Source organism: Diabrotica undecimpunctata, chromosome 4 (assembly GCF_040954645.1).
Source record: "Diabrotica undecimpunctata isolate CICGRU chromosome 4, icDiaUnde3, whole genome shotgun sequence".
NCBI classification, from domain to species: domain Eukaryota; kingdom Metazoa; phylum Arthropoda; class Insecta; order Coleoptera; family Chrysomelidae; genus Diabrotica; species Diabrotica undecimpunctata.
Window position 1 is genome coordinate 88253215 of NC_092806.1, and position 21290 is coordinate 88274504.

The window sequence follows — 21290 nt, forward strand, 5'->3', positions numbered from 1 at the left end:
TAGTATATAGATCTTAGTTACCTTAGCGTATTTAGGCTCTAGCTAATGAATACGCGTCCAGTCCTACAGGGATTCGAGATCCGTCAGTTTTTGAGAAGTCAAAACGGCGCGCTGTCGCGAACCTTCGAATCTCCAGTTACCGGCACTTATACGTTACACAATCCCGTCGAGTTAAATAGCGCGCTCACTCGCCGCGCCTCTCGCGTGGGTCACTCTCGGGCGCAGCGCTCTTACTGCCGTTTGACCAACTTCTCTTTGTTTTTATCTATTGCCAACTCGTACCTTAGATTCTTTTGTTACGTTCGAAGTGGAGATTTGTTTCTACGTTTTCGCTGATTATGCCATCTATTCCATGTGTTAAACTGGATCACGCTATGTAAAACTTCTTAGTCAGCTCAATTCTTATCACTTGTTTAACAATTCGTACCTTGTATTAATTTCCAACAAGGTCTAAGTGTCGTAATTTTTTAAACATTCAGGCTTGTGTTAAACTGGGTCAATTGTTTTGTTTTTAATTTGAAATGTATACGTTAAACTGTGTCGAATTTATTCTTTATTAATTTGGAATATATAATAATTACTTAAATAATTATTACTCTTTACTAGGCTAATTATCTCTTAATTTTTCCTTCTTTATTTCCTTGCTATGTTTACATTACAGTATCACTCACTGAATAAGAGAACATACTCAATACACTGAACAGGTTAATGTTTGGGGAAGAATTTTTTAAACTTTTTATTGCTTTCCACAAGGAAACAAAGTTCCTGTATTTGGCTGTATACCATAATATTAAAAATTTTGAATAAAATCCTTTATAAAAAGGTATATATAAAAAAAAAATTTTTTATATACCTTTTTATAAAGGATTTTATTCAAAATTTTTATTGCTTGTGTATTATTTTAGTTTAAATAAAATATTATATAAAGTACTTCGCGATTTTATTTACTCCATCTTTATTCTTTCGTGTAAATCAATTTTTATAAATATATTTCTATACACTGAAAATTAAAATTATTCATCGTTCGTTGTTTATCACTTATTCGAAATATTTCATATGTTTACGATACTAAAAATAAAAGCAATCAAACCAATAGTCATTATTTATTCAAATGAAAAAAGTGTTTCAAATACCTTTCAATTATTGGAAGGTACGCCGCTGACTGAACGGGAAATGTCACAGTCTATCACCTCGTCTCTTTCCCCGCGCCTATAAACTTTTCGACTTCAAATTTAGGTGAACAGAATGCAGGGCATGCCCAGTCCATCTTTATTTATACGTCCATGCATATTACCAATGCACCGTGGTATGTGCCCAATTATGTTATACATCGAGACCTTCAGATCCAAAATATTAAAGACACCGTTGTCTCACTCAGTGGCACTTACAAAAATAGACTACTGAATCATCCAAATACGCTTGCCCAAGACCTACTTAAGCGACCGAGGAGAGGAAGACTAAAACGCCGTGATCCCTTAGCCTTTCTATACATTTACCTGTCCTGTGAACTGTGTTTGTCATTTGTCATCTTAGTTTTAGTTAATGTCATATGTAATTGTCATGTTATTCATTCAAACAAAACAATGCTAATTTCTTGTATATTAAAACCTAGTTTATAAAGGTTTTGCATTTCATTACAATTTAATATACAAGAAATATCAAATATGGATAAGCTACTACGACCAGACAGATTCGATGCAGATCCTAACTCTCCTAGATCGTCTCAAGAATGGATGCATTGGAAAGCTACCTTTGAAAACTTTATTTCCTCTGTGATTGATGTTTCAGAGGAGGAGAAATTCAAACTACTGGTAAATTACGTGAGCAACAATATCTATGAACTCATCTCTGATTGTAGAAAGTATTCTAAAGCCAAAAGTATTCTCGAAGCAGCTTTTGTTAAACCCAAAAATGAAATTTTTGCCAGACATATCCTAATGACAAAAAAACAACAAACTGGTGAAAATATAGGTCAATATGTTCAACATCTTAAAGTGCTTTCCAAAGGCTGTAATTTTCCTGCCGTTTCTGCAGACCAAAATAGAGAAGATTATATAAGAGACTCTTTTATTAATGGCATTCTTTCTAATGACATAAGACAACGTTTACTAGAAAACAACACTATTACTCTGCAAGATGCCATAGTGAAAGCCCAGTCTCTGGAGTCAGCTTCAAAACACTCTGAGGCTTATACAACTCCTGTACAAATTATTAATGCAATTTCTTCCGAAACCAGAGAGCACACTAATTATACTTCTGCTGCTGTGAAAAGTTGGAAATGTTACTTTTGTGGATCAACTGAAAGGCATCCTCGTAGCCTATGCCCTGCTAGAGACAAAGTTTGTAAGAAATGCTCGAAAGTTGGACATTTTTCCAAGGTATGTCGGCTTCAGATGCCCAATTCAGTATCAGCTGCTGTTTTAGCTACTACTACATCTAGTTGCAATGTTAGAAATCTTGCTGCTGCCCCTCAATGCTTATCTAAAAGTGTTACTGAGATAAAGGTGAATGGAAATACAACTAAAAGTTTAATAGACACAGGTAGTTTTGAGTCATATATCAGTAAGAATTATGCATTGTCTATAAACGTGAAAACATTTAGAAGCCATGCAAGCATAATAATGGCTTCAACAGCACTCAGAACAACTATCTCAGGACACTGCTTTGTTAATTTAGAAATAAACGAACATTCCTATAAAAATGTCAAATTATCAATAATTCAAGATTTATGTGCTGATGTAGTTATAGGTCATGACTTGTTTAAACAACATTCTTCTCTAGAAATTACTTTTGCTGGCTCAAAAATGCCTTTAGTTATTGATCGTATAGATCGTATATGCACGAACATTTGTAGTTTGGCATACTTAAATATAGAGCCACCCAAATTATTCTCCAATCTATCAAATGATTGCAAACCGAGGGCAACTAAATCAAGAAAATTTTCAACTGAAGATAGAAAATTCATATCTGACAAGATACAGTATCTGCTATTGAATGGAATCATAGAAGAAAGCAACTCTCCTTGGCGTGCACAAGTACTTATTACAAAAAGTGAAACACACAAAAAGCGAATGGTGGTAGATTATTCACAAACGATTAATAAATTTACTTACTTAGATGCCTATCCTCTTCCAGATGTTGAAGATATTGTTAGAAACGTAGCAAGATATTCTGTCTTCAGTACTATTGATCTTAAAAACGCATACCATCAAATTCCAATCAAAAATGAAGAGAAAATATACACTGCTTTTGAAGCCAACGGCCAACTATACCAATTTTGCCGGATTCCTTTTGGGATAACCAACGGAGTGGCTTGTTTTCAAAGGGTTATCGATGGTATTATTAAATCCGAACATTTAAAAGGTGTATATGCATATCTTGATGACATTACGGTTTGTGGATTAAATCAACAACAACATAATGAAAATCTTAATAAATTTATGGAAGTAGCGAAGAAATACAATCTAACAATAAATCAAAATAAAAGTTCTTATACACTAAATTCAATCAAACTTTTGGGTTATCAAATAGAAAATCAGACCTTAAAACCTGATCCTGAAAGACCTGAACCATTAAAGAAGTTACCCTTACCAAACGATTCACAATCACTAAAGAGAGCTGTCGGAATGTTTGCACATTATTCCAAATTTATCCCACAATTTTCAGAAAAGATACAAAAACTAGTCACATGCAATACTTTTCCTTTAACAGAACAAGCAGCTGAAGCTTTCCAAATTCTTAAATCTGAAATTATTTCTTCAGCCGTTACTACGATTGATGACAAGATTCCTTTTATCATTGAATCTGATGCTTCAGATGTTTGTATTGCTGCTTCTCTTAGCCAAGGAGGAAGACCTGTTGCTTTCTTTTCAAGAACCTTATTAAAAAGTGAAAGAAATCATTCATCAGTGGAAAAAGAGGCTTATGCAATAGTGGAAGCTCTTAGAAAATGGAGACATTTCTTGATTGGTAAACATTTTCGACTTATAACTGATCAAAAGTCTGTCTCTTTTATGTTCAATACGTGCCACACTAGTAAGATAAAAAATGAGAAGATTATCAGATGCGCCTTGAATTATCATGCTACAGTTTCGATATTCAGTACCGACCAGGAGTTGAGAATGTAGTGCCAGATACTTTCTCACGAGTGAGCTGTTCAATAAATCCTCGACCAAGTCTATTTGAACTACATCAATCCTTGTGTCATCCAGGAATCACCAGAATGGTCCATTGGATAAAGACACGTAACTTATCATATACTATTGATAAAGTCCGTGAAATGACCAATCGCTGTCCTATCTGTGCAGAAATAAAACCAAAGTTTTTGAAAACTCAAGGGAGATTAATTAAAGCTACTTCGCCTTTTGAAAGATTGTCTCTGGATTTAAAGGACCGCTTCCATCTAGATCTCATAACAAATATATCCTAATAATTGTTGACGAATATTCTCGATTCCCCTTTATATATCCATGTCAAGATGTTTCAGCGAAAACTGTTGTGAAGTGTCTTACAAACTTATTCTCTTTATTTGGAATGCCTAGTTATATCCATTCAGATCAAGGGGGGCATTTATGTCTCAAGAAGTCAAAACATTTCTCCATTCACAAGGAATACCTACAAGCCGAACAACATCTTACAATCCTGAAGGCAATGGCCAGACAGAAAGATATAATGGAATTATATGGAAAACTATTTCTCTTGCTTTAAAATCTAAACATTTAAAAACTGAACAGTGGGAAGAAGTAGTTGAGATAGCTCTTCATTCAATTCGTTCTCTTTTGTGTACATCTACAAACAGTACCCCTCATGAGCGAATGTTTCATCATTCCAGAAAAGCTATAAATGGAGCTGCGCTTCCTCCATGGTTGATAACCCATAGAAGACCTCGATACCTTGATAGAAGATCAAGGTAATATCGAAAGTGTTTTAAAGGAAGAAAATAAAGACAGTCTTATTAGAAGAGGTACCAGGGAAAGAAAGACTCCTGCTTACCTTAAAGACTTTGTTCAAAAATAAAGTTGGGGTGAATGTCCTGTGGTCTGTGAACTGTGTTTGTCATTTGTCATCTTAGTTTTAGTTAATGTCATATGTAATTGTCATGTTATTCATTCAAACAAAACAATGCTAATTTCTTGTATATTAAAACCTAGTTTATAAAGGTTTTGCATTTCATTACATTACCTACATAAACGTATACACTATCATTTTATAGCTTCAAATTATACTATATATACAATTTATATTTGTGTGTGTATTTTAACTATTGCTATATTTTTTTAATATGTTAGTAAATGTCTTTGTAAAGTGTTATTTATATTTCAAATATTTATACATATTAGAAATCTATCTTAAAGGATTTTTGTCACTGGACGAATTTCTCCTGTGTTAATTACGTGATAAAATTATTGATTACTGTTTTTTATTGTAGAAACAGATTACAATAAATAAAGGATGTAAAAAAAATCTATTACATTATATGGGTCCTGAAGCCTATGATACACTATGTGACAAGTAAGTACCAGAGGATAAAACATAGAATGAAATTATTACACTAATGGACAATTTTTACAATCCTGTCCCTTTGGAAATTGCTGAAATTTACAGGTTTCAAACCAGAAAGTAAGGCGAGGGAGAATCAGTTCAAGAATTCTTACTAGCATTACAGAAGACAGCAATAAATTGCAATTTTTAAGCATATCTAAAATCTGTGATAAGGAACCAATATGTCTTTGGATTACGTTCCAAAAGAATACAAGCAAGACTTTTGGAAACAAGGATTCTAGACTTGGATCGAGCAGTAGAGATTGCCAGTAGTTTGGAAACGATCAGAAAAGGACAGTAATCAATTAAATTACAATAATTCAATTAATTTTTTACAATCTAATAAATCTAGATCACATTGCTCAAAATATTCAAAACTCAATAAGAGTAAACAAAATACTAATACAAGTTCAAATGTAAATTCAAGTACAAATATTACACATTCTAGTTCAAACACTAAAACAGGTATATGTTATCGTTGTAGGGATGCTTCTCATTTAGCCATTCAATGTAAAAAGAAAAATGGTATTAGTTTACATTAGTGAGGGTCCCTAAAAATGCGCATTTTTGTTGGACTTAGCCTGAAAAATAGAAAAAAGGCAAAATTTTCATGTTTACGTAGAAGGCAAAAAATAGAAAAAAGGCAAAAATCATAAAAAGTATAGGAAATCAAAAATTAACAAGAGAAAAATGTTATCAAAATAGGAAATAGCCTTAGTAGTTACATAAAATTTATAAATCAATTGTAAATACCAATTATTTTCCCCGTTAAATTATCCAAAAATATAAAATATTGTAAAATGACCAAAATTTATTTGGAAAAACAAGTCAAGCGCGTTTGCGCCATCGAGCAAAAAGACAAAAGAGGGAATCTAATCGTTATGAAAAGGAGACCAAAAAAGTGGCCTCTGATGGCGGACATATCCGGAAATGCGAATGCGCCAAATTTAAATTTCATGACACTTCACAATAATCATACAGTGGTGTAGGGGTTCTAATTTATCTATTTATTTGTTATATTACATAATATTAATATTACATAATATTAATACATAATACACTTTTTTAACACTAGAACATAATAAAGTTTTAATTAAATAATAACAATAATAGTCTAAAATGTGAAACAATTGTTAAAAAACTTCAATAGAAAATACAAATAATCTTTCGTGTGACAGTTGGGACAAACAATAACATCAGCAATAACATAACCCAACTAAATTTGATTTCTTAAACAAGGAAAGAGTCTCTCTTTCCTTGTTTAATATGGCCTCTCAAGATGGCAATTCCTGCCTATCAATATTTTTGCCCCCACTACCTTTACATTCTCTCTTTTGTCTTTTTGCTCGATGGTTTGCGCACAATATATATACAATATTCTGCGCAGGTTCAATGTTGCCACATATACATAGTTTTTTGCGGAGTAAATATATTGAAATTACGTTTTAAACACTGTTGTCAAGTTGCAGAATTAGTGTTTTTGTAAAAATCATTATTAACTATTAAATAACAAAATAAAACCTAATCTAAACTAATCCAATCATATCTAAAACTTTAAATTAAAAAAGAAGTTAATAACTAATGCATCCAACAAAATAGAACATAAAACGAAATACTCACCAGTTTGATGACAACGGCATTGAAAAACGGAAATTGGGCTCATTAATATTTTTGCAAAATTCGTTAACAGTATAGTATATTAAGTATAAGTGGATATTGCGGTCTTTAAAACACTTTAGGAAGTGTTTTAAAGACCAGTTATCCACGAATACTTTACGCCATTTCTTTTTATTGGTACACTTTAAAATAATGTATTATTACTACAAAAAATTGAAATAAGAGCTAATAATGTAAAATGGCTGAATTTGTGATGTACATCAGTATACCTTTCGTTATTATGGAAATGGGAAAAACAAAAATTAATTTACAATCTGTCATATCAGAATAATATTGTTTTTACTGGTTGTATATTGCTTAAAACAAGAATGAGAAGAATGTTTCAAACATTATTGAAAGTGCCATTAATGGAAGAACAACCCTATTGGCTTCCGAGAATGTCGCTAGTATAAATTTGAACAGCAATTCCTCTGATTGAAAAAACGGAAGTATAAATATTTCAAACAATACCAACTGCACTTTTCACATTCATTTAAAAGATTGGGACGATTGAGATTTCCAAATATTTGAATAAAGCTTTTGAAATATTTGTTACTAATATTTTATTCCTATATTATTTGTTTGACATTACAAGTTTTGTACTCCTGTCAGGTCAGCTCAATATTTAAAACTGTTGATGTTGACAGGGTAACTTTAAAACACGCGCGTTTTTGAAAGTTGAATTTAAACACGCTACGGTGTACTTTAAATAAGCAAAATGGGGTAAGAATAAAAAAAAAAAAAACAAATTAAAACCCAATCTTAACTAATATAATTACATCTAACTATGTAAATTAATAAAGAAGTTAATAACTAATGCATCCAACTAAATACAACATAAAACAAAATAAACTATAATCTATATGTAATAACATAAGTGAATAACAAATGAAATACAGTTATATGAATCCCTTAGAAACAGAAAACGGAAATGATACTCATTATCATTATTCCTTTATGATTGTACTTGAGAAGTTGAGAATTAATATGTTCACAATAAACAATATATTTATAAAAAAAGTGTGGCAACATTGGATCAAGAAGTATGTACTACGCATACGCACATCATTGACAGCAGCTGTAATGGCGGCGGCATCTTGAAATTTATGCCAAAATATCAGTTTTTTAAATGCGAAATACAGAAAAACTATAGCTCAGCGTAAAAAAATGTATAGATTGAAAAGTGAATAAAAAATAAAACATAATCCACTGTCCAAATTTCAGACTAATCCGACTATCCTCACTAATGTAAGTAATTACCAGAAAAATTTGGTACCTATGTAATTTTAAAAAAAAAAGGACATTTACAAAAAGTTTGTTTAAAAACTAAAAACATAAATGCTGTTGAGGAAATTTTAAATGTACATTCAACTAATTCAAAAAATAAATTTATTATTAATTTGAAAGTAAATAACAAACCAATACAGTTTGAAATTGATTCGGATGCTGTAGTCAGTATTATTAACAAAAATGTATTTAATGAGAATTGTACTGAATTACAATTACAAAATACTAATATAAAGTTAGCTACTTACTGTAAAAATGAATTACATGTTTTAGGTATGGCTTTGGTGACAGTTGAGCATCAGAATAAAACTAAATCCTTGAAATTATACAGGGTGGTCCTTAAGTAATTGTACAAAAAGAAACAGTAGATTCTACACTTTAAAATATTACGATTTAAGCCGAATTGCTTTAATAAAATGTTGATATTAAGAAAGATCCAGGGTGTTAAAGTGCAAAATTAAAATTTTATTTTTCGCTATAACTTTCATGTTTGTAAACATGTATGTATAAAAATTTACAACTGGGTACTTTTAAATATGAGAAATTATAATTTGATGCACACTTTAATGTAACTGATAGAGGGCGCCACTTATTCCACATATGTGGTATAAATTTGCACTTAACTTTTTTGCTCTTTAAGTTACATGTATTTAGGATAAAAAATATTAAAGATACATTATTTTAACAAAAAAAAGGTATACTTGTTAATAACTTTACAACTCAACAGTTTTTAAGATAATCGCATTTTAAAAATTCGCTGCATAATTCTGATCTAAGGCAATTACTCCAGGCAACGAAGAAAAAATAGACAAAAACATTAATACTTCTGAATTTTGGTATAAAATACCTTTAACTAAAGTTAATAGTTAACGAAATATTAAATAAAATAAATATATCAGCAAGATAATTAATAATAGTATTTGACAAAATAACAGAATAATAGGATTTTACATAAAACATTTTATGTTTTATGTTAAATTGGAGTCATAATCAAAACATTTTGTTTACAAACCAAATTAAGAAATAGTTAAACTAAATAACATAACTTTTTGCCAAAGTAAGTGTTCGATATGTCGTCCATTTTCTTTAATTCATTTGTCAATATATTCCAGAAAAGATCGTCTCATATTAAATAGGATCATTGCTTCTAAAGAAACTGATGCAGTATTTCTTTCTTCCCATAGTTGGTTGCGAATGTTTATGGGATTGTTATAGACACGTTGTTTTAATGTGCCCCATACACCAAAGTCAAGCGGATTAAATTCGAGGCTACGTGGTGGCTATAATGTATAATGGATGAATATATTATTTTGGATACATATCCAAATCTTATGGTATATTATGGAACTACATCTTATTTGTCGAAGTAGTTAAATAATGTATTAAACTGTGATGTATCTCGTTCATTGGTTACTTATATACACACGGAATAACATATCGATGACATTACTTATTTATATGATTACGTTACAGCTTACGAGTAACTATAATTACATTTCGAACAAATGGACTATTATGATTTACTAACGAACTAATATTATGCTGAACTAAATTGCCTGTGTGTTTACTATATTTATAACAATATTGGTTATTAGGACAACGATGATGTTTTTGTAAAAATGCTGGGTCTTTCAGGTTAGATTTGTAGCAAAAGTATTATGAAACAGGACACATATGTGTTATTCAATACCTGTGCTCTAGTTTCTATTTGTCCTAATAAAAATGGGTGAACAATTTACGTAGTGAATAATTATTGAATAAGTATTTTTTTCAGATTTTTGACGAATTAAATAATTATATCAATATCTCACCACAGTGTCAAGGAATATGACTACCACGACCAATCCAACGTTCAGAAAAGTTGTATTTAAGTATGTTCTAACTACCTTCTCTCTAAAATGTGGTGGTGTACCATCTTGCATAAACTACATATTTTGGGTTTTTAGCATTTTACAATATAGAAAAAGTAATACATAGCCATTATAGAAACTTAAGAAGCGATAGCTAAAGAAGAAGATGAAATATATTTTCTCCAATAAGACATTTACCATCAATAACAAAGCATTTTGTGATGTTACATTATCATCTTTGAGTTGTTTTAATAAGAATAAACTATAAATTATGCTTATCTACAGGTATTCAGTGTTTTGATACGTGGTGATGGTGATGTGATAAGTTAAAACTTAAGGACGCGTAAGACATGTGCCTTGCACACGAGGTGGCTGTGGAAAGTTTGGCAGTGCTACGAGAAAGTGAGTCGAGCGCAGATGTAAACGCGGTAAGTTTTCGTAAAAATCAACTGGGCCAGTTCAAACAATAATTAGCTAATCATGAAAGGAAGAAATGTTTTCGGTGCGAAAAAGAACATTCTCCTGAAACTTGTGAACACATTAAATCAACCTGTTCCTATTGCAGGAAAGTTGGACACATCGAAATAGCTTGTTTTGCTAAAAAGAAGGACCAAAATCACAAATGCAAAGTACATCAGACTACCGTGGAATCTACGTCCAATACCGAGCCGGTTTCGCGGAACACTAAGAGTGTTTTTTTATCAAAGTAGTGACTATGAATTTTCGTTAAATAACGTGACGTCTGATAGCATTACCGGTAAATATTTAGTAGATGTGCTACTCAATGACCAAAAAGTGAAAATGGAGGTTGACTCGGGCGCGAGTTATTCAGTGATAAGCAAATCAACCTACTATGAAATCTTGAGTGAAAATCGACCTAAAATAGATAAATCCAGTGTTATTTTACGGGACTATCAAAACACAGTGATACCCACACTGGGTAAGTGTCAAGTGGAGATAAAAAGAGGTCCAAGATCAGCGACACTTCCTCTCATAGTCACGGAAGGAAATCGCGCAGAATACTCGGCAGAGACTGGTTTGATAGTTTAGGTTTAACCATAGCTGGGGTAAGTCAAATTTTATCAATTATTAATTATTCAGAAGAATACCCAGATGTATTTAACACAGATTTGGGATCTTACCGGGGTCCCCCGGTAAGATCCCAAAAACTATAGAGTTTCTTGGTTTTCAAATTAGTGAAGACGGTTTACGCCCCACTAAAGACAAAATCGCGGCCATAACTAATGCGTCTGCGCTAACCAATAAAACCGAGTTGCAAGCTTTTTTTGGACTTTTAAATTTTTATCATGTTTTTCTAAAGGACAAGGCAACAATTGCGAATCCGTTACATGCACTGCTCCGAAAGGACGTTCCCTGGCAGTGGCGTTTCATAGAACAAAAAGCTTTCGATTTATTAAAAGAAATTTTAGCGAAAGAACCTGTGGACATTACAGTGAACAAAAAGATTTATTTTTGACGTGTGATGCCAGCTCTTACGGGGTAGGTTGTGTGCTTAGTCAACGTGATGATGAGGGACGTGAATATCCAGTGGCGTACCATAGTCGTACTCTATCATCTACTGAACGAAATTTCTTCCAAATCGACAAAGAAGCACTGGCCATAATATCGGGCATTAAAAAATTCCATGAATATGTATATGGCAGGAAAATAAGCATAAGAACGGACCATAAACCATTGTTGGGTATTTTTAATCCGAAAAAAGGTGTTCTAGAGATACTGTCACCCAGAATGCTTAGATGGGCTCTTATGTTATCTGCTTATGATTACGAATTATGTTACGTACCAGGTTCAAAAATTCAGAATGCAGATGCTCTTAGCAGATTGCCACAAAAGGTACATGCTCCAGAACCACCAAGCTCAGATGACGTTTTGATTCTTGAGAACATCCCAGAAAAACTAATCTGTGCCAAAGACATTGCCAATGAGACTAAGAAAGACCCAGTGTTATCTAAAGTTTTGCAGTTGGCTTGGAAAGGTTGGCCTGATGAGAAAATTAAATTTTCAGACGAATATACTCCTTATCTACTACGTAAAAACAAAAATACACAAAATGTAAAAAATGCACAAAATGACAGATAGTAATGAAGAAACTAAAATACAGTTAGCATTGCACAGATATCTCCTTACTCAGCACATTACACCCCATTGTACAACAGGGAGATGCCCATCAGATATATTAATGGGGCGAAAATTGGGCTCATTATTTGATCGTTTACAGCCCGATTTTAGAAAAGAGATGTTATCTGAGCAAGAGATGAAAGATTATTACAAAACAGTACCCAGATGTTTTAAGAAAACGAGACTGTATTTGCAAGGTCATTTGCTCCAGGTGGTCAAAAGTGGCTTCCTTAAAAAATAATTGAAACCACGGGACCGTTAAGCTACAAAGTTCAAACCCCTGATGGTAAAATTTTACGTCGTCATTCTGACCAAATCAGAACCCGTGTGTGTGACCAAGAAACAACAGACGAAGCTACACCGTCAACCTCGATGGAAATAAAATTACTAGTAACTCCGCAACCGTTGTTTCTGCATCCAAACGAATTTGTGGACCCAGAACCAGAAATTGTAGAGCAGGCCGCTGAAATTAAAAAGCCACCTGCTCGAATAAGAAAACCTCCAAGGTATTTGGAGGATTATGATGAGTAAATTCATCCAGGAGGGAGGAGTGTGATGTATTGGCAACAATGCAGTGCGATTACGTCATAATCAGCTGAGGGAAAACTCAGTACGACAGACGCGACGATGGCCTATTTAATATATAATGTTATTTTGCATTACGTTTTGGAGTGATAATAAAAGTCGGTAGTATTTCTTATACTGTTGTTATTATTTACAACCCGGTCCGATTCATATTAGATTAATAGTTTTTAGTATTGTACTTACATATTAAGATAAAGTAGTTTTCAAGTAATATATATATTTCATTCTACACTACATACACAGTACACAACAAAAAGCAATCGGTATTGAGCGATTATTTGGTATAAAAATATCAAAAATTCAAAAAAAATAGGTTGAAGAAAGTTTAATTTCAAAGTTCAAAATCGGTATACATAAAAAAAAATGCATTTTCTCAGCTTCCAATCGAGCAATTTTCTTCATTTTTTTTTAATCCCAAGTAACTCGAGTAGAGCCAGCTAAATAGCGCATTATCAAATTCCAAATATGTTTTAATTTTATTATAATAAATAAATAAATTTTTTTCTAACTAACGCACTTCTAAATTCCAAAAACGCTTTAGTTTTGTTGTAATAAATTAATTTATTTATAACAAAATAAAACAACATAGGTATTTCTTTGTAGGTACGTTGTGGAATTTTTTTTGAGAAAAACTTACTACGACACATGTACATTTTAACGTTATAAATAGAAATATTCTCATTTAAATGGTCTATAATTATTTAAACAATCTTTGTTTAAACAAATTAATTTTTTTTTACCGGACGGGGTATTTATCAGTTTCAGCGGTTCTGATTTCGCCCCAGAAGAATATGTCATCTGTGTTTATATTTCCTTCATCAAATAACGACTATTTAGTTAAACAAAGATTGTAAACAAACTAATTATACAGCTTTCAAATGAGACAATTTGCATTTAGAGCGTTAAAAGGTCTACAACATAGGAAAAAATAAGTAGTTATATTTTGTTACTTTAACAACATTAAAGCATTTTTAGGATTAATTGAATTAATGGATTGATGGAAATGATTAATGGATTAATGGTATTTATTGCTATTTTGCAGCAAGGGAAATAAATTAAGACATCTTTAACCTCTATTCATATAATAGAAAATTTAATCATTACCTTTATTTTATTTTTGTACGACTGCTACAAAATGAATAGTTTTAAAGTTATAAGCAGAGAAAATAGGAAAAAATCGATATTTTCAGTAATTTTTAAATATTTTTAAAGCTCTTTATCTCCTAATTGATTCCCTAATTCAGACATAATATATTTTTTGGGTTGCACGTTTTATTTACTATATATTGTGTCTAACCTATATTTACTAACTTAAAATTGATTTGCTTCAAGAATTTATATAATAATGAACGACACATATTTGGAAGATCTGGGCGGTTGTTTACTTCACTTAAAATTTTATTGTAGGCATTTTATTCTTGAAAAAGAAGCTGTGTACTATCTGGCGTACAGATGTTTTAACTTTTTCATCGTATGTTGCAAGAATAGAAGGTCGACCGCCAATATTTTTAGAACATCTTACTGTTCCAGTCTGCTTATATTCTTTAATTGTTCAGTAAATTGCATTCAGTTGAATTCGCAACACCTAAAATTAGCACATTACTTTAGTAAGTCTTGATTTTAACTATAACTATTCTGCAAAACTAACTTGTTGCCTGTTTTATTTTTGCTACCGTGGCTGTTATTTTTCTCTACTCGGCGTTTTTTAGGTGGAGAAGAATTACCACTAGTACTTGGCATTGAATCCATATTGTTATCTTAATAACACTAATATGTCGCTAAATAGTTCTGAAAAGAACTGTTTTTATATAAATACAAACGAAAAATCTAAAAATGTAAGGAATAACGCAGAAAATACAAAAAATCGTCGATATAAATTTTGAAATTTAAAATTTCACAAAAATGTCATTAGTGTCAAAATGTCATAATTTAGTGGAGTTAACTTCACTGCGGTTGGACTAATTACAAACAAACATTACGGCGCGGAAAATTTGAATTACTCCTCCTGTTTAAAAAACAAACCATAGTGTAATAAGACGAAACGATGTCTACGGAGATGAAATTTATATCAATGTATTCTGCTTCACTTACTAATAATTTTGCAATTATTTTTATTCGGTGCAAAACATTCTTTTTTATGTAATTTCCATTTAAAATATGCCCGATTTTTAAAAGACACCGCCATTATTCGCCATTATTTACCATGAAAAAACAAGAAATGACAGGAATGACGAATCTCTATGAACGGGTCCTGCATTATCATTAATTCATATACTCTCAAAAAGATTATCAATATTAAACTGTACACACTTGACCTTTACACAACAAATTTAATTAGTCGTTCATATGAACGGATCTTTATGAACGGATCATTTTGATGAATGACCTGGAAGACCCGGGTCACCGAAACGAACCAGGTCTTCCCATCACTACAAACGTTATGCTAGCAGAGTGTAATGTAATCCTATTAAAATTACGTAGACAACTATCAGCACAAAAATACAGTATAAAGATGAGAAACACTAAGCCAGACCTTTTAACAAATCTCAATAGCTTTATTAAACATTGAAAATTTAACTAATAAATATTTGAAAATAAAAAATTTACCCCCACTTACAGATCCATTTATTGAAACCAGGAGTTATACAGATTTATACAAAAAAAATTACTACCAATTTAGAGATTCCCGTACAAAAATTTGATAAAAAAACCAAAAATCATAATTCCTAAATATACAGGATCAAATCAATTAAACAATAGTTTAGTAAAATCTATACTCAGCAACTTTGTGGATTACACAGTAATTTATACAGATGGTTCTAAAAATCAAACAGGAGTATCAAACCGAGTTGAATAAACCATCAACAGCGTACAGCTCGTCAAGAATTGCAATGTCTCTGAGTTTTGACAAGAATATAAATTTAGAGGGGAGGATCCGTGATCCGTCAGTAGCCCGAATATACTCAGTTCCATTTTGTTAGCAGAAGCAAACAGATCAGACGCATATCAATTACACTGGTGTAGGACTTATTAATCCGGTTCCGTTACAATGGAATTTAAATCAAAAGTTTATTGTAAAGTATTGAGTGGTCAATATCGTGAAATTATAGCAAATGTGATATATTTTATGAACCGAAAAGCGGAGGCTAAACATCCGATAATAGAACTAATGAAAATTCAAAATCGTGTTTCGCGCGCAACTGGTGTTAGTGTTGGTTCTGTAAAGCAAATTTCAAAGGAAATGAGATCAGTTGAAGATGGTGAAAGTGATTCGTTTCATACACCTAATATTAAAAGATAAAAAAGTGCGACCAAAACTAAGTTGGATAGTATGGATAAGGAAATTCTTCGGAGATTTGTAATAAATTTTCACGTCCAAGAAAAAAAAGTTCCTACGTTGAGAGGCATACACAGGAAATTTGTCAATGAAATTAATTACACAGGATCGTATGAAACTTTAAGAAGAATATTACATAAAATTGGTTTCCGTTGGCGAAAAACTCAGACAAAGAAAAAATTGCTTATGGAAAAACCTGACATCCAACAAAAAAGGATAGCTTTTTTGAGAAGTATTAAGAGGTACAGAAACGAAAATCGTCCTATAGTATACATGGACGAAACATACATCCACTCTTGTCACACATTCAATAAAAGTTGGAATGATGATTCTCACGATCGTTTGCGTAAGCCTATCTCTAAAGGACAGATGTTAATAATAGTTCATGCAGGAGGAGAAATGGGGTTCATAAAATATTCCTACTTAAAATTTAAATCAAATTTAAAAACTGATGATTACCATAGTCATATGAACTTTAGTTTTCAAGTTGTTAAATTATGTTTATATATATATATATATACATATATATATATATATATATATATATATATATATATATATATATATATATATATATATATATATATATATATATATATATATATATATTGATATGATATAGGAGAAAGAAAAATAGTGATTAAAAATAATTTATTATAAATTATATACTAGATAATATTAGATATTAAAAGTATTTGGTTATTTTAATAAGTTATATACTAGAGAATTTTATAAAAATTATTTATGTGAGGGCATTTTTAAGAAATTAGCATATAAAAAGTATTTTTTTACAATTATAATGTTGTAAATATATTTAAGTGAGCCATGTGATTAGGCAACCAGATATACATACTCTCCAAGTGACATTTTAATGAATGGTTGCGAATATAAAGTGGGGTTATAATAATATGTTGTTTAAAATGTGTAGTTTATTAAATTAGAATGTTAAGTTACTGATTTAAGTGTATATTCTGATCTGAAAAGCCTAAATGTCGACAAAATTCTCGATAAAAAAGTAAGGAATTCTCTAGATTACCAAAGATGACCTTTGTTTACGGTGGAACATTCTGGAATAATGGTTATATCTGTGGATCGAACATATACTGTTTCCACAACATCCATATAGAAGAAATAGAACAAAATCGAATAGGATTTATTACCAGATGATTCTGGAACATGGAAAAATATATAAATACCCGGTGATTTGGATTCAAGTAATCAGTTATGAGTTACAGTTACTATGAGTCCAGTGTTAGTATGAAAGTTAGTTAGAGTCAGTCAATCAGTAAGTCAGAAGGTCCAATTGTTCAATATAGTGAGTTAAATGAAGATTAAGAAACAGAATAAAGAAAATATTATTGAAGATTAAAAATTATGTAATGTATAAATGGTGATTGGATAATGCAAGAAGTGTTGATTGAAAATTAAAATTATATAATATATTTGGTGATTGGATGTTGGTATACTGAAAAGAAGAATAAATATAAATGCTGTTTTCTGGTTTGCTTGGTGGTTTATAAATGCTTAAGAAGAAATATATTTTAAATTGGTGGAAGCTGATAATTGGAAAAAGTAATTTCACAAAAACAAGGATAACCGAAGCACGAAGACATTGAGTGGTGATTAGAATCTATACAGTGAAAAACAGTTCATTTAGGCATTCAGTGACAGAAAGGTACAACATTTTGTTAATATAATTTAGTTAGTGTCGTAACAATTTCAATTTTGAAGATAGTTTGTTTAAATTTTACATTGTCTATAGAATTTAATTAGTTTCATAAGAATTTCAATTTAAAGATAGTTTATTTTAAATTTACATTGACTAGCTTAGATATATATGTGTGTTTCATAATAGATATAATAAAGATAATTTAAAAAAGTACTTACAAACTAATTCTTTGAGAACCGCGATAAAAACCCTATATTATTAAAAACACTCATTGCTCATCATTCACAAACAATACATCATAACAATATATATATATATATATATATATATATATATATATATATATATATATATATATATATATATATATATATATATATATATATATATATTGTAGCGTGATTAAATAAAACGAGCGGTTCGAATTTATATACATATATTTATTTATACGTTTACAGTTCGGTACTCTCTTATCGACTAACTCTACTTCTAACATTGTTACCTATATATACTACAGTTACTGGGTTCGAGAATATTCTGGCGTTGTCCCACCTCTAATTCGCCTATGTGACCGGTTATTCTCTCTCGCACTCGATACGCCGCGAACTTTCGAGAGTATTAGAGATGCAATGCAACCGTTACCTGGGCCATGCCAAAAGTATGTTCGTAACACTGCTCCCCTCTTAAATCTGATCGTCCCGATCAGCAACTCCGGTAGGCACAGCATGGCGGAATCTACAGGACTCTCCAGCTCTGCATGAACCCTTTAGAAAGAAATAACAGTCTACTGACTTTGAAGGATACGATCCCATCGGGTTAATGCAACAGACAGTAATTCGTACGCCGGTGTCTCGGAAGATCACTTCAAGCATGCTTCTGACAATCTTCCAGTCCAGATTATCTAGTGCATGGCCTATCTTGGGTAAGGCCAAATTCTTGATGTCGTAGTTGCACACAATTTTCTTCAAATTAGTTAGAGCACGCCATATATCCTCGTAGCTTGCCCTGTCTGTATAAGACTTCCTGGTCACCATATACAGCAAAGATCGGGAACCATCTTCTAATCTCAGTACTCTTCCAACTTTAGGCTGCTGGTTTTTTAACTCGTCCAAACGACCGAATTTCTTATAAAATACGGATGAGATTCCTTTAGTCATCTCAAGATCTTGGGCAACACAGTGGGCTAGAGAGACGTTATGCGGAACACTAAAAAGATCCTGCTGAACTTCTGTGGTCACGCCGAATCTAGCACTCTTTCTCTCTGCGTAATTTGACATAAATTCATTAAAGCTTGGTCGCCGGTCATCTTTGATCTCATGTTGAAGGGTTCGTGCTTCTTCTGTTTCATTTGAGCCAGCATATGGTGCAAGACGATTTATGTGAACTACTTTTGGTTTACCTTTCGGCAACTTCTTAATTCGGTATATTACGTCATTTATTTTCTTTTTAATTTCATATGGACCTTCCCATTGTCTTTGCAGTTTGGGAGACAAGCCTCGACGACGTTGTGGATTATAAAGCCAAACAAGATCACCTACTTCATAGCTTTCACTCTTACATCGAGAATCATATTGATCTTTCATTCTGTCACTGGCTATCTGGATGTGTTGTCGGGCAAGTTCATGAATGTTGTTCATTCTTAACTTCAGGCGGTCGACATAATCTTCGCTTGCAACATGTTCTTCGGAAGGTCTGCAGCCAAACTCTAGGTCGCAGGGTAAACGAACTTCACGACCTAACATCAGGCAGGTTGGAGTCTGGCCTGTAGTTTCATTCACGGCCGAGCGGTAGGCCATTAGGAATAAATGAATGTGCTGGTCCCAATCTCTTTGATGTCCTGATACAACTTTGGACAGGTGTTTACCCATTGTTCGGTTCATTCTCTCGACCATTCCATCTGATTGAGGATGCAGGGGTGTCGTTCTGGTCTTATTGACACCAATCAATTTACAAACGTTTTGGAAAAGGGTTGACTCGAAATTTCGCCCTTGGTCGGAGTGGATCTCCAAAGGAACACCAAATCGGCTAAAGAATTCTTTAACAAGTACCTCTGCAACGGTAGCAGCTTCTTGATTTGGTATCGCATAGGCCTCAGTCCATTTCGTAAAATAATCCATGGCTACCAGGATATATTTATTTCCATCATTTGTCTCTGGAAGTGGACCTGCAATGTCGATTGCTACTCTTTCCATAGGACTACCAACATTGTACTGTCTCATGGGTGCCCTCTTTTTACCAGCTGGACCATTACTGGTTGCACACAGTTCACATTTCCGGCACCATCTTCTTACATCATCTTTACAGTTCACCCAATAGAACCGTTCTCGAACCTTTTGCAGAGTCTTCGTGATACCAAAGTGTCCACCTGATGCACCGTCATGCAACTGACGCAATACTTCTGACACTTTACTTTTAGGTACAATCAACTGAAGCTTAGTTTCTGTACCATCATCGTTCTCAAAGGTTCTATACAGAAGATCATCTTTCAGCACTAGGCAATTCCATTGGCTCCAGTAACAGTTGACTTCTGGACTACATGCACTAATGTCTTGCCAAGAAGGTCTCTCACTTCGACGCATCCAATCCAATACTCTTTTTATACATGGATCATCTGCTTGAGCGTCTTGTAGCTGTTGAGGCTGCCATTGCTCATTAATGACGGTGGTTCGTCTCACGGGGCAAAGTCGTTCTTCTAATTTAAGACAGTGATTACAATTTGCACTGCACGGCCGTCTCGAAAGGGCATCAGCATTTGAATGAACTCTGCCAGCCCTGTGTTCGATCTCGTAATCATATTCTTGTAATCGTTCTAACCATCTTGCCATCTGGCCCTCTGGATTACGAAATTGTAGGAGCCATTTTAGAGCAGCGTGATCCGTGCGAAGAAGAAACTTTCTGCCATACAAGTATTTATGGAAATGCTCACAAGCCTTCACTAAGCCTAGCAATTCTCTTCTGGTAACGCAATAGTTTCTTTCTGGTTTTGACAAGACTTTGCTAAAGTAAGCGATGACTTTCTCCTGTCCATCTTGGATTTGGGAAAGAACAGCTCCTATTGCACTGTTGCTTGCATCGGTGTCCAACACAAATTTTCCTGCCTGTCTAGGGTAGCTTAAAATCGGTGCGCTGATCAGAGCCATTTGTAAGTGTTCAAAAGCTCTTTGACACTCTTCGCTCCATGTATATTCTTTGCCTTCTTCTGTCAACTTTGTTAATGGCTTGGAGA

At 32.6% G+C, this 21290-nt stretch overlaps 1 protein-coding gene across 1 annotated transcript; it reads left to right on the top strand.

Moving 5' to 3' along the window:
• Window positions 1–1664: 1664 nt before the first annotated feature.
• On the top strand, window positions 1665–12434 carry LOC140438781 (uncharacterized). The gene is made up of 3 exons (XM_072528430.1): window positions 1665–3336; window positions 3532–3969; window positions 11656–12434. Exons 1-3 carry the CDS (start codon window positions 1665–1667, stop codon window positions 12432–12434), a joined length of 2889 nt encoding a protein of 962 aa, XP_072384531.1.
• The last annotated feature ends 8856 nt before the right edge of the window (window positions 12435–21290 follow it).